Source organism: Lacerta agilis, chromosome 13, assembly GCF_009819535.1.
Source record: "Lacerta agilis isolate rLacAgi1 chromosome 13, rLacAgi1.pri, whole genome shotgun sequence".
Taxonomy (NCBI): Eukaryota; Metazoa; Chordata; class Lepidosauria; order Squamata; family Lacertidae; genus Lacerta; species Lacerta agilis.
This window is the reverse complement of record NC_046324.1, coordinates 26,860,638-26,875,525: the sequence shown is the minus strand read 5'-3', so window position 1 is coordinate 26,875,525 and position 14,888 is coordinate 26,860,638. Positions and strand designations below refer to the sequence as shown.

Here is a 14,888-nt window from a genome sequence, read left to right as displayed (position 1 = left end):
CTTGCTGTGTCCTGCTGTGTTCTCTAGACAGAGCTTTTGTGTCGGTGGGGTGCAGGTGCCTGACCACAGACACAGGCCCTCCTAACAGGCCTTCTCTGGCTGATCCGTGTTGATTGGTTGGGGTCTCCCTGGCCAGGGTCTGCTGCAGAATCAAGGAGGCCAACGTATTGCCCAGATACAGACCAGTCCGGATGTAAGAACCTAAGTCAGCTGCATAAGGCCAAATGGGACCCACCTAGTCCTCTTCTTATAGTCACCAGCCAGATGCCCCAAAGGGAAACTCACAATAAGAAGTTGAGTCCAAGAGCCCCCTCCCCTCCTGTGACTTACAGCAGCTGGTATTCAGAAGCATTGCTGCCTCCATCTGGAGGCACAGAGCATAACCATTATGGCCAATAGCAGGGGTCGGTTCCTCCAGCGCCGAACACGCAGTGGGCCGGAGGGCGGGGGAGCGCGTGCCCATACGCATGTGCACACACTATTTCCAGCGCACTTCCGGGTCAGCGGAGCACCGGAAGTAGCTTGTGCGCATGCACACGGGCCTCCTCAGATCCGGATGTGCGCCGGAAATGACACTTGCTCATGCACACAAGCTATTTCCGGTGCTCTGCCGACCTGGAAGTGGGCAGCTGCGTCGCGCCAGTAACAGCGGCCGGCAGGGGTTGCCGCGGACCGGATAACGGTCCCTCGGGCCGTATCCAGCCCGCGGGCCTTAGTTTGGAGACGTCTAGCCAATAGCTTCGACATCCCTCTCCTCCATGAATCTGTCTAATCATCTTTTAAAGCCACACAAGTGACTCTGCCTGCTCAAAGAACTGCTTCACTGTCAAATGTGCATCATTTACATTACCTGGAGATTTGACATTTGTTTAACCCAGTGGTTATCAAACTTTTTTTCCTCTTATCTACACTTCCAGAATAAAATTTGCTCACACCACACCAAATTTTTTTATTGAGTAAAGTGTGTAGGGAAGAGGGAAACATGACAGAAGTTTGTAAAATTGCCCATGTCTTAGACTTACAGAAAGTGGACAAGGGCAACTTTCCCCAATGCACTCCAAAATGAAACTGAATGGTGGAAGATTCAGGGCAGGCAAATGGAAATAGTTTTTCACACAGCATAAGTGAAAATTGGATCTGCTCCTATGACATACAGTCAGAGCTGCCAACTTCCTGTTTTTAAAGGGGGGGTTAGGCAACTCGCTAGGGGCAAAGGCTCTCCATGGCTACTAGTTATGATGCCCACATGCTACCCACAGGAGCAGGACCCCCCCCCCATGCTTCTGAATATAGCAGTAGTCACTGGGACCAAACAGCTGGAGAAGGTGATGGCACTTGTGTCCTGCCTGCAGGCATCTTGTGAAAGCCACTGGTCACCTGGTGGAGCTGAATTGATGGATTGTTTCACAAGGGCAGGACTAGATAAAAAGCAGTTTAATTTGAAGGAGCCTCTTGGTCCTTAAGGAGGTATTGCATACAAGTGCCTGGGTGGGGTAGAAGGCATAGAGAGAGTGCAGGAGGCAGGAAGGGGGATCTTGCAATGCCTGGAGGTTTTGTGGAGTCTTCCTGTTCCTCTTTAGTGCTCACGGCCCAGGAAGGAGTCAAGCGCCGATTCAGACAACACCCCGGCAAGGTATGTCCAAGGGCAGAGGGGAGCTTCCTCAGGGATGCAAGAGAGGCTCCACTGACCCCCAACCAGCCCCCTTCCCTAATACACCACCAGCCAGCATGTTGCCTTCAAAACTGGAGACAGACCAGCATGCCCCCTTCCCAAAACAGGAGAGGGAGTTTGTTGGGCAGTCCTCAGCCGCCCAGGGCACCAATGCGCAGCAGGCACACTTGAGTGCAGGGTGCCACCGCAACACCACAGTGTAGCCTGGCTGAAGCCTCTTGTAAATTGGGGTAGGGAGATGAGCTCTGAACAGGTTGCAAAACTTGCTCGGATGGGGGAAGGGAGCTCTTGGATACCAAATCTGAGGGTGGTGAGTGGGCGGGGGTCTCCCCCAAGCCGGACCGGCGCCTGCCTTGAGTCCAGTTTCTCAGAGTAGGGACTTGGGTTCTTCGCGGGCACTTTCCGGAACTGTTGGGGTGTCAAGTTAGGGAGCGCCGCGAGGCTGCGGCCGCAAAAGGGAACTTGCAGCGGCCCAGCCGCTTCTCAGGAAAACCATGCCGGGGCGTCGCTCCCTCGGGGCACGCTGACGGCGCTAGCTCTCCCTTGCAGGGCGAAGGCTGCCGGTCTGCCTGCCTGCCGCCGACCATGGGTTTCGAGCTCGCGCTGGGTTGCCCCGAGGGCCACAGCGCCCTGCTCCAGCTGCAGGAGGCTGAGCTGCGCCTGCTGGAGGGGCTCCGCAAGTGGATGGGCCAGCGCGCCAAGAGCGACCGAGAGTACGCCGTCCTTCTACACCAGATGCACAGCCAGGCCGGCAAGCAGGAGAGCGGCGGCCAGCCTAGCAACAGCCAGGTCGCCCAGGTAGGCTCCCAGGACCCCCCCCCCCCATGTGGCGCGGAGCCCCCTTGAGCCTTCGCTCCATCCTCACCTGGGGAGGCTCCCCGTCCCCAGCTTCAGGTGGGCAGCTCGAAGCCCGAGCAACCGCAGCTGCCTCCCGGCTGTCCTGGCAGCTCCTCCCTCTCTCTGTGTGTGTCTGCCCGCATTGTCCTTTTCTGCCCGCAGTGCTGGTGGTCGCTGGTAACACAGACGGAGGCACTGAGCCAGCTCCTGCAGCGACACGCCGAGGCACTGGTCTCGGGCCCCCTGCAGAAGCTGGGGCAGCTCATCCGGGACAAGCAGCAGCTGCGGAGGAGCTACAGCGAGCAGTGGCAGCACATGAACCAGGACTTCCTCCGGGTACGGAAGCCCACCAACCCTCGCGCCCGCTGGCCCGCCCGCTCGCCCCGTCCGGGCTGCTTAGCATCGGCCCCTGGTGGCCACTTGCTGTGGCGCTTTATCGGGGCTTTGGTGCCAAGGCTGCACGTGGCTGGAATCTGACTCAGACCCCGCAGCTGCAAACCTCCCTCTGTATGGAGACCTCAGTCTAAGCCCCCTTTCTTACTTGGCTCTTCCAGACCACCCAGCAGGAACCTGAGCGTCTGAAGGCACAGTACCGCAGCCATGTCCGGGAGAGTGCTCAGGCCAAGCGCAAATACCAGGAGGCCAGCAAAGGTGGGTGTGGCTGGGTCCAACTGGGTCAGCCCAAAGACCTGCCTCAGCCAGTGCCCTGTTCTGGAAAATCCCCAAGAGCATCTTCCTCCCATCCTCCCTCCAGCCGAGGTTATTCAGAGGACTGCAGCATCCTCTGAACCCAGCTTTTGGCCTAAAAGGCAGCTTACAAATACTTGCCCATTCACCTAGCCTGAAAGAACTCAAAATAGTTATGAAATAGCTGGTATTTTCAAAAGTCTGGAGGGAAGTTTTGTTCAGGATGTCCTGTTTCTCCATGTGTGTTTGTGTGTGTGAAAGTCTAGGAACCTGGCAATTAAGGGGAAACAGAAATGTAACCAGGAGCCCACTCTCTACCTGACTGGCTAAAAGGTTGGGATGGGAAGTGAAAATATTGTTGAGCGGGAAAATAAGTTGCAGAACTGAAGAAGGAAAGAGCAGTGGAGTCAGAACCTTCAAGAGTTTCATGATGCAGGAGCCAGGAGTGGACCATTAAAGGATCCAGAAAATTAACTGAGGAATGAGAGTTGATAAAATACTGACATGGTTAGGGAAACTGTCTAGAATAGGCATAGCTGGATGCATTTGTATCTGTTCATTTGTATTTGTGTAACCACCCAAACTGTAAAGGTTTTAGTAAAGTAACAAGCCAATCTAAGTTTAGCTAAACTTGTTGCCTTAAGTAAGTGTTGTTGTTGTTGTTTTGCAAAATCTTAGTCTTGTCATTCATGTAAGTGTTGTGCTACTCTACCCATTACAGTGGTACCTCGGGTTAAGAACTTAATTCGTTCCGGAGGTCTGTTCTTAACCTGAAATTGTTCTTAACCTGAGGTACCACTTTAGCTAATGGGGCCTCCTCCTGCTGCTGCTGCTGTGCCGCCGCCGCACAAATTCTGTTCTCATTCTGAAGCAACGTTCTTAACCCGAGGTACTATTTCTGGGTTAGCGGAGTCTGTAACCTGAAGCGTCTGTAACCCGAGGTACCACTGTATTGGGAGTAGGGTAGGCCAGTTAGTGTCCAGAAGGCTGAAGGACTGCCTAGTGGAAACAGCGCGATCAAAATGGAGAGATCTACTTGGTGGCAGTGGTGAAGTTAATCATAAGGAGGGGGTGGTTTGAGTAGCGGGGTTGTTTCCTTCCCTCCCTTCTGTCCCTTGGGGCAGGCAGGCTATAGCCTGTGCCATGACACCTAGTTGCCAGCCTCAGGCATCTTAGCCATGTCAGCCATGGGACACAAATCTCTTACTGTGCACGACTGCATTGGCGCTCCTGACCCTCCTACGCTTGCCTTGTGCGCTCTCCCTGCAGAGAAGGACCGAGAGAAGGCCAAGGACAGATACGTCCGGAGCCTGTGGAAGCTCTACTCCCTGCACAACCAGTATGTGCTGGCCTTGAAGGCAGCTGAGGTGCAGCACAGCCACCATTACCAGCACACTCTGCCTGGGGTGCTCCAGTCCTTGCACAGCCTGCACCAGGAAATGGCCCACATTACGTAAGAGGGGCTCCAGAAGGGCTGGGGGGGGGATGAGATGGAGAAGGCCAGGGACCTTGAGAAAAGGAGCCCAGCGGCACCAAGCGCCAACCATAGTAGCACATTTGACTCCATGTAAAACAGTCACGTGCCCTCACAACTGATGCCCTCAAGATTGCCAAGAACAGTACATTTCAGCCATCAAAGGACTGGATGAACAGGAATGCTTTTAGAATCATAGAATTGTAGAGTTGGAAGGGATCCCTAAGGGTCATCTAGTCCAACCCCTGGATAATGATGATGATGATGATGATGATGATGATGATGATGATTTGATTTCTCATCAACACTTCACTGCATGTTCCCACTGTTGTTTTAAATAAATATTAAAAACAGTTTAAAACAACCAGGAGAGAAGAAGATACACCCCACCAGGGAAGGCATCCCACAAATGAGGACCTGCCACCAAGAAGGCCCTGTCATGTCTCAATGGCAGCGAAATAGCCCCAGTGGTGTTACTGACAGAGCCTGAGATGGTTGTTATTGGGGGAACTGTGCCTTTGGGTACTCGGGTCCCAAGTAATTTTGGGCTTTGTTTACTAGAACTAGCACCTTGAATTAGGCCCAGCAGCTCAGTTTCTTCACCAGCAGTTTTCTGATTCTGTGCTGACAGGAAGGGGACCCTCCAGGAGTACGCAAGCATCACCAGCCTGGTGCAGGAGGAGATGGTGACGGTACACCAAGCCATGGGCAGAACCATTGAGCGCCTCCGCCCGGACATGGAATACGAAGGTTTTCATCCCCAGTGCAGGTAGCGCCTGCTGTGCTTCCTCTGAGATTCTGGGGGCTGGATTTCCCAGCCAGCAGCCTCTGCCACCTTCCTCTGGTCTGTCTCTCTCCAGGTGTGGGAACGAGTCCCCTGCTGTGGTGACCTTTGACACGAGCCTGCTGGAGGAGATGGAGACAGAGGGCCTGAAAGCCGGGGAGCTCCAGCTGAATGAGCTGACGCTGGAAAGCATGCAGCACACGTGCGTTGGGGGCAGTGTTAGAAATTAGCCAGGCGCCAGGCTGTTTTGCTACTAGCACAGGTTCCAATTGTGACTACGTGGAGATTTCTGGGCACCAGGTTGGCAACCGCAGTTTAAAAACCTCTGCCTTAGTCCATGGTTAATTCCATTTCCACTGTGTGTGTTTCTCCGTTTTGCATACTGGGACAGGTGAATTGGTGTAAGAGCAAGCTGTAGACAATTGATGTGGTTGAGGTCATAGAATTGTAGTGTTGGAAGGGAACCCAAGGGTCATCTAGTCCTGGCAAATAGATATTCCATTGTGGTGACCACAACCTAGTTTTAAGGTGCCACTTGGTGAATAGCTTACATATCTGAGTTTCCAATACTGGTTTGGGGAGTAAGGATGGGTTTTTGCAGGCTCGGTCCTAACCACTGAGAGCAAGGCCAGCATCCCCCACCGCTGCAGTGCCAGGGGGAAGAAGCTGTGCCTGTAGAAATTTTCCTTCCCTTTCTCCTGTCAAATAGGGTGCAGGAGGTCCATCTCTGGGGAGATCCACTCCATCCTCATGGAGCACAGATCAGTGCTCGGCACTTTGGGTGGGAGAGCAGAGGCTAATGATTTGGGCAGGTGGGGGGAGGGCAAAGATGGAGCTCTGGCTCAGCCAGCCTCCTTCTTTCCTGTGCTCTGGGTGTTTCTCTTGCCTTGCTGAGAGCCCAGAAGGCAGAGATGTTCTGCTAAGAAGCAACAGGGATAGCTCAGTCGGCAGAGCGTTAGACTTTTAATCTCAGGGTTGCGAGTTCAAGCCCCACATTGGGCAAAAGATTCATGCATTTCAGGCGGTTGGACCAGCTGACCCTCGTGGTCCCTTCCCACCTACTATTCTATGGTTCTATGACCTGGAGGTGAGTTGCAGCCAGGCAGAACCCTCTGTGCCATTGGTCCCTGGGCCAGCTGAAGCCTCCATGCCTCTCTCCTGCTGCAGCCTCACCTCGCTGGAGGAGGAGCTGGCCAATGCCACAGAGTGCACCCGAGGTCACCAGCAGCGCGCCCAGATTCTGAAGGCTGAAATCCAGAAGGAAGAGGCAGCTGTGATCCCTGGAGAACGGTGAGGCTGGGTGTGAAGACAAGGCCTTGGGCACCGAGGGAAGGGGCTGGCAGGAGCTATGTGGTGCCCTCCCAGCTTCAACTGCTCCACCGGGCATGGGCATTTTCCCCTCCCCACTTTTCTCTCCTGCAGGATCCTGCTCCTGGGAAAGCGCCAGGCCTTGCATGAAGCCCAGCACCAAAGCCACCTGGCCCAGGGCACACAAGACAAGCTTCAGGCACAGCGGGATTTGCTGCGGCACAGGCTGGACAAGCTGGGAACCCGTGACCCTCCCCCTGCTCCAGCCTTGCAGGAGGACAATCAATCAGTGTCGTCTGGGGTGCGTGGAGCCACTGTGGGTGCGATCACTGCAAGCCCATGGGGCAAGCTCCTTGGCCTTTGGGGTGGGCAAACCTGGCAAATGTTTGACTTCTATGCCACCTTTCCTCCAAGGAGCTAAAGGTGGCATGTGTCCCCCCCCCCCCGTTCCCATTTTATCTTCAGAAGAACCCTGTGAAGTAGGATAGGCTGAGATGCGGTGACTGGCCACCCACCCAATGAGAGAGGGGGTCTGAACCCCTCCCCCCAGGTCCTAGCCTGATGCTCTAACCACCATGCCACACTAGTTTGGTTGAGCCAGTGCTCAGCAGTCCACCCTGACCTTGACACTCACTCTGTGCCCTCTTTCTTGGACAGGAGGCGGAGCGTGATGGGGGTCGGATCCCAGCCTTGGAGGTCCTGAAGCAGCACATCACGGGCATCTTCCGACCACGTCTCACAGTGAGTGCCTCCCACCCACTCATCCACCCACCCACTTGTGTCCCTGCTCTGCCCTGCTTTCTAAATTGGCAGTGCCAAGGATGTGCTGGGAGCAACTGGGAGGATTGGGGTGGGTGGAGGGAACGCACGCACGCAGAGATGTTCCTCCATACTCTCTTCCTTCCTGGCCTTCCCTGCTAGAAAGGGAGCTGCCACTGTGGCTGGCTGTGCCCATTCCCCCTCTCTTCATCCGCAGCTGCCACCCCCAGTGCCCCTCCTGCCTGAGGTGCAGAAGCCCCTGGGCCAGCAAGCCTGGTACCATGGCGCCATCCCCCGCATGGAGGTGCAGAGGCTGCTGCAGGCCAGTGGAGACTTCCTGGTGCGCGAGAGCCAAGGCAAGCAGGAGTACGTCCTCTCAGTCTTGTGGGATGCTCAGCCTCGGCATTTCATCCTCCAATCTGCTGATGTGAGTGGTGTTGTAAATGGGATGGTGGTGCTGGGTGAAGTGGGCAGAGGAGAGAAAGAAGCAGGCAGGCAGCCATTCCAGCCCAAATGCAGCCACTACAGTTGTGGCTCTGGTTACGTGGCACCCCTGCTAATACTTCTACCTAATTTTTGTAGAGAACCCAGATGACACTGTGACCATCCCAAAACTTGCCTATGTTTTTGGGCTTGTACTCTAGTCTTTTTTTACACTCAATTTGTGGGATTTAAAAAAAACACCAAACTCTGGGCTTTCTCCAAGCCACTGGCCTTTTAATTAATAGCTTCCTCCCTGGCCTTTTCATTTTCAGTGGTTTCTACTTCTCATATTGTGCCCCTTTAATTAATTCCTTCTTGTTCACTTGCCCAACCAAGACATTCCTATAATTAGTTTCTGCCAGCTGTTTCCTGTAGAATGGGACTGTAACTGCTGGTTTCCTCTCTGCCGCTAAAGCAATTGCTTATCAACTTTTCACTTAAAAAAAAAAACATTGCAACTGAACAATGAATGTGAATGAACATGAAGAAATTAAGACTCCTCTTGCCTGTGGTAGCTTTTAGCACAGTGGAGATTTATCAATTTATTTTTATTTCATAAAATGTATACACCGCTTGATTGTATGCACCCCTCAGAGTGGTTTACAAGCACAACAAAACAAAGTTATGGGTAAAAACCAATTAATATTAAAAAGATAAAATCAGCCATAAATTAAAAACAGATTAAAACATACATCAACATTCAGCATTCTACATATCTGGATAGGCTTGTCTAAACAAAAATGCTTTTAGTAGGTGCTAAAAAGAGTACCGTGAAGGTTTCTATCTGATGTCAATAGGCAGGGATTTCCAGAGTTTAAGTGCTGCCATATTAAAAGATGGCATTTGAGATGCCAGAGCAGTGGTGTTTGCCTTAGGACTGTGCCAGAACTAAGACGGCTGCTCTTTGCGGGATTTCCCCTTAGAACATGTATCGCTTGGAGGGCGAAGCTTTTCCCACCATTCCGCTGCTGATTGACCATTTCCTGAAGACCAAACAGCCCATCACCAAAAAGAGTGCTGTTGTCTTGGGGAAGCCCATCGTCAAGGTACTGCTCTCTGCCTCACCCTCTGCTGCCACTAGATTGGGCCAGGCTAAGGAAGGGAGGGTTGGGGTTGCAGAGTTCCCTGACCTGTGACTGAGTGGCTGTTCTTGCTGCAGGACAAGTGGGTGCTAGACCACGAGGACGTGCTGCTTGGGGAGCGCATCGGGCAGGTGAGTGACTCCCTGGCAATGGTGGCGGTAGTGGAAGGCATGCTCTGGTTAGGCACCACCTTCAGGAGTCCCACTGTTGGGCTCTTGACAAAAGCTATGCGCTGTGGAGCAGCTGACTGCCTCTCCCCCTCAGCCTTCCTTTTGTTTAATGGGAATAATCCAGGTAAGAGAGGCAGAGCAGCATCCTGCCTTCTGGAGACCTGGCCAGGGGCCCGGGGCAAGCCTCCCTGCTGCCCTGTTTGGTGAAGGGAAGCAGTCCAAACCGACTCACCCTTAGAGCCATGCCTTGGCTGGCTCACCACCACCACAATGACACTTTCTTCTGTGGACCCTGGAGACACCCAGCTGCATAGGTTTGCTATGCAAACTGGATTCAGAAGCACTGGACCCTGCTGGCTGCACACCCAGGAAGCAGCAGGGGATAGAATCTCTTCCCTGGGCTAGATTTTGGAATCTGTTTCTGTGGGCAAAAGGGCAGGGAGAGAAAGTGGTGCCATCTGTCTTCTTTCTCCAGGGCAACTTTGGAGAGGTGTTCAGTGGGCGCCTCCGCTGTGACAACACCCCAGTGGCTGTGAAGTCCTGCCGTGAAACTCTCCCGCCAGAGCTCAAGGCCCGATTCCTGCAAGAGGCCAGGTGTGTAGGGAGCAAACTCATGAGCAACTGGGACTACATTGCTATGCTCCTCCCGAGTCTGAGCTGGACACTCTGGGGCATGTTGTGGGGGCAGGATCTTCCCTCCGAACTCTTTGGAACAAACGTAGGAAGCTGCCTCTAGCTGAGTCCACCTGGCTCAGTGCTGGCAGCAGCTCTCTAGAAATTCAGGTAAGGATCTTTCCCCCCAGGCCCTGCCCGGAAGTGCTGAGGATTGAACCAGGGGCCATCTGCATGCAGGGCAGGTGTCCTAATCCAAGCTGAGTGGTGCTGGTGGGAGGTTCCATCGTCCACACTCCCATGGTTTCTTTGAACGGAGCCTTTTAAAGGCAGACATCCCACCTTCCTTGAGAAAAGTGGCAGAGATTTCAGTTTTCCAGAGATGGTGGGGACTGATCATTTTGCCCTGACCCCACTTTCTCTGCTGAATCTCGTGACCTGTCTGGCTGGGGGAGCTTCAAGACCACTGCATTTTCCCAGTGCTGCTGCCTTGCCACAGAGTAGCAGCATTGCCCACCCTGCTCCTGCCGTTAGCATCTTTGTACTGGGGGTAGGAGCGAGGACAGGTGAGGTGCTGGGGACGCCCCTTGGAATCCCTTACCTGGCTGGCACTTGGCGTGCCCTCCCTTCATTGGGTCTCCTCTCACTCTCACTTGGCGTGCCCTCCCTTCATTGGGTCTCCTCTCACTCTCACTTGGTGTGCCCTCCCTTCATTGGGTCTCCTCTCACTCTCACTTGGTGTGCCCTCCCTTCATTGGGTCTCCTCTCACTCTCACTTGGTGTGCCCTCCCTTCATTGGGTCTCCTCTCACTCCCCTTGCAGGATCCTCAAGCAATACAACCACCAAAATATTGTCCGGCTCATTGGTGTCTGCACCCAGAAGCACCCCATTTACATTGTCATGGAGCTAGTTCAGGGTAAGTCCAGCATTTCACGGCTTTCCATAGCCTTCAGCCTTTCCGTTTTAATCTCCCCCAGCAGTATATAGGGTGTGTCTGTTTTCTTGGTGGAAGATTTCTGCACTGCAGCTGGTGGAGAGATAAACATTTGCCCATTACATTTGCCATTACGAGATATATGCAAGCTTCCTGGTTTTGCAGAGGCCACTTGAGAACAGGCACTCTGTGTTGCCTTGAAGTCTAGAAGCATTTATTCACAAAGCTCCAGGTGCTCTACATCTCTCCCTGCTGACTTCAGCAGAGCTTGGCTGCTGGATATGTCCAGGGGCCCATTTAGTTTGGCATCCTGTTCTCACTATGGCCACCCAGATGCTGATAGGAAGCCCACAAGCAGGACTTGAGGGTCACATCCCTCTCCCCCTCCTGCAGTTTCTAGCAACTGGTATTCAGAAACATTTCCTGTCCAGGAGGGAATCTCAACCAGGAGCTCTCAGGCCGAGCTCCAGAGACTCTGCTCCCTATCCTGCCATGGCTCCCAGCTTCCCTGGTGTGACATTGCCCAGCTGGCTCCCAGCCCAACTTCCCTCTCTCATCTTACAGGGGGTGACTTCTTGTCTTTCCTGCGGAATGAGGGAGCTCAGCTCAGAGTCAAGGACCTGCTCAAGATGATGGAGAATGCGGCAGCAGGCATGGAGTACCTCGCCAGCAAGCACTGCATCCACCGGTGGGTACCCCCACCCCAGTCTGTACAAAGAAGGTTTCCTTCCTTCCTTCCTTCTCTGCCTTGGCAGAGACTGTGGTGCGGGGTTGGTGGCACTTCCAAACCTGAAGGCTGGAGCAGGCAGGTGGAGAGGCTTTTTCTCTGGGGAAGGAGGCAGAGTTCCCACCTGTGGGCTTTTCCTATCTTTGAGCAAGGAGGGAATGAGCTGCCTGCAATTCTGCGACAATGTGCACAGGCTAGTTTACATGTACAAAACCCATCAGGTGATGTTTGGGGCTGGAGCCGGGAGTCTCTTGCCTAGGTAGCGGGAAAGAGCTGGGAGTTAAGTTCTAGGCATTGGTGTCTGGGAAACTCCCCCCCCCTCCCAGAAGTCTTTGGCACCAGTCAGACATTTGGATCTGCTACCCCTTGCAGGGACCTGGCAGCCCGGAACTGTCTTGTGACAGAGAAGAACGCCCTGAAGATCAGTGACTTTGGGATGTCGCGGGAGCAGGAGGACGGCATTTACGCCTCCACTGGTGGCATGAAGCAGATCCCTGTGAAGTGGACAGCCCCAGAGGCACTCAGTCACGGTACCCACAGCTCTGGCTCCAGGCCCACCTGCTTTAGTAGTACCCTCCAGCCTGGCTGGCAGGCAGGGGGCAGGGCCCCTTGTCCTCCAAACTGGTATAGGGATGCCCTAATGAGCTTTTGGATCATGTGTAGCTTGCCAGAGGCAGGTATGGGTTCGTGGGAACCCAGCCTGGGACCATGAATCTAGGACAGTGATGGGCAAACTTGGCCCTCCAGCTGCTTTGGGACTACAGTTCCCATCCTCCCTGACCACTGGTCCTGTTAGCTAGGGATGATGGGAGTTGTAGTCCCAAAACAGCTGGAGGGCCAAGTCTGACCATCACTGATCTAGGATAAGCCACCTCTCATGCCTGCTCTCTCTTCCTCCTTCCTCAGGCCGGTACTCCTCAGAGAGTGACGTTTGGAGCTTTGGGATCTTGCTCTGGGAAGCCTTCAGTCTGGGAGCCACACCGTACCCCAACATGACCAACCAGCAGACCCGCGAGGCTGTGGAGAAGGGTGAGAGCCTAGCAGGGTAGGCTAGGCAGGAGGTGGGGGGAAGCTATGTCTCTGGTCTCCTTGGAGGGTCTGGGTTTATGCCAGCACCCTTCTTCTCTTGGCACTAATTGAAGACATGCTATGGACTGGCACCAAGGAAGATGAGTGGTAAGTATTTTTTAATAAAACGGAAGGAGGTGTGCACTGTGCCTCTCCTGCCTCTCAAAAGTTTGCTATTTGAATGGAAAAACTTTTGCCCTGCACTTAACCCACACATCCAGGAAATTGCAACCAAAACACATTATTAGTTCACCTGCCAGCTCCATCATCCTGTGACCTGGCTGTGTCTTTTCTAATCCCAGGAATGCGCCTGAGCATCCCAGACTTGTGCCCTGAGGTGGTGTACCAGCTCATGCAGAAGTGCTGGGAATATGAGCCACAGAACCGGCCGAGCTTCAGCACCATCCACCAAGAGCTGGTTGTCATTCTGAAGAAGCAGCGGTGAGAGAACTAGTTCTAGAACACACTGGGTGGCAGCAGGGGGGCAACCATCTCTTGCACCAAGGCTGCACCCACTTGACCTCCTGCCGAGTCTGCAACCTTCACGCAAAAACTTCGCTCTTGGCACCCCTTTCTGGCCATGAACACCTTGCCCGCCATCCTCTAGCGAGCCTTCCATGCAAAGTCAGCCAAACGGTCTCAGCTGCGGTGTGGCCAGTAGACCCTTTACCCCAGTGGTTCTCAAAGTGTGTGGTGTGCCACACTGGTGTGGCAGGAGAGGATGGCAAGTGTGGCAGGAAGATGCAAGGACAATCAGATAAATTAGTACATAATTCTATTTTGGGGATGATAAATCTTATTACAATTCTTTTTTTATAAAAAATTATGATTTTCAGGTTTATACATTTCAATAATTTTTGTCATTTTAACATTTCAAAACTTGACTTCCTTCCCCCTCTTTCTGCGGTTCCTTAAATGTATTTTTAATATCTTCTGCATATCCAAATTAACTTAATTTGTTCATTTATTCATCTACTTTAATATTCTTATCTGTTTACAATTTATCTGTAAATATTCAATAAACCATTTCTATTCTTTTATTAAAAGTTTGTTATCTTGATTTCTTATTTTTCCAGTACGTTCCGCTATTTCTGCATATTCCGTAAGTTTTTATATCCATTCTTCCTTTCCTGGGACTTGTACTTAGTTCCATTTTGGGGCAAGTAACATTCTTGGCACTGTAGTAGCATACTGTACATGAATAAGTTTCTATACAGTTTAGGTAGTTCTGTCCCTATAATTCCCAAAAGAAAAGCTTCTGGGTTTTTTTTTTTTTAACAAATGTTGTTTTAAACATCCTTTTCAATTCATTATATATCATTTCTCAGTAAGCTTTAACCTTACTACAAGACCACCATATATTATAAAAAGAACCTTCTATCTCTTTACATTTCCAACAGATATTTGATTTAGATTTATACATTTTACATATTTTCTCCACGAGGAGTAAGCAGCCCTGATATAAAGTGGTACCTCTGGTTGCGAACGGGATCTGTTCCAGAGGCCCAAGCCCAAATCTGCACAGGTGCGATTTGGCGCTTGTGTGCTTGTGCAATTTAGCGCTACTGTGCATGTGCAAGCAGCGAAACCCAGAAGTAACCCTTTCCGGTACTTCTGGGTCGCCACGGGACGCAACCTGAAAAAAACGCATCATGAAGCAAACATAACATGAGGTATGACTGTAACAGGGTGGGAGGCTGAGGAAGCTGAGGAGCAAATTGCTGGAGATGGCATTTACTACTACTACTACTATGCTATCATTAATAGCAGCAGCAAACACTATTTTAGTGTGCAATAGTATTTGCTGCTGCTATTATTGAGAATTTAGTGAGAATGCCTCAAAAAGGGGCAGAAAATGGCAAATACAGTACAGCACTGATGCTCTTCTGCCTTCAGAAGATGACTGAGCAGCACCTGACCTCAGCCGTTTTAATTTAAGGCAGAAGTGGAATAGCAGGCTGCTTCTGGGATCCAAATAGCATTCTGTAGCTGACTGGACAGTCCCAAATATTGAGGGAGAGGGGTTTTAATTGTCACCAGACTAGTGCATAGGGAAGAGTGAGATGATCCTCCCACCCTTGATCAGGGGATCCCTTGCTGCAATGGATACAATATACAGTACAGTACTGTTAAAGCAACTCTATTTGCAAAGAGAAGGGGTTAAAGTGATAGAGCTGATGCCTAGAAAGGGGGGATTATGCTTAAAACCCAGTGAATGCTGCTGCTACCACCTACTTACCATCCCTGAAGCCTAAGGTGATATAGATCTTTCCAGAAATCACAGGTGGAC

General features: G+C 52.2%; 1 protein-coding gene across 1 annotated transcript; it reads left to right on the top strand.

Annotated features, from left to right (window-relative positions):
- The first annotated feature begins 1,295 nt into the window (after positions 1-1,295).
- Positions 1,296-13,225, top strand: FES (FES proto-oncogene, tyrosine kinase). Its single transcript, XM_033167465.1, has 19 exons — positions 1,296-1,633; positions 2,222-2,470; positions 2,672-2,845; positions 3,064-3,160; positions 4,466-4,649; positions 5,302-5,439; positions 5,531-5,656; positions 6,622-6,744; positions 6,877-7,063; positions 7,420-7,503; positions 7,739-7,948; positions 8,928-9,050; positions 9,164-9,217; positions 9,732-9,850; positions 10,691-10,785; positions 11,368-11,491; positions 11,903-12,060; positions 12,437-12,559; positions 12,901-13,225. The coding sequence occupies exons 1-19, from the start codon at positions 1,541-1,543 to the stop codon at positions 13,041-13,043; spliced, it is 2,604 nt and encodes an 867-aa protein (XP_033023356.1). The 5' UTR covers positions 1,296-1,540; the 3' UTR covers positions 13,044-13,225.
- Positions 13,226-14,888: the final 1,663 nt, after the last annotated feature.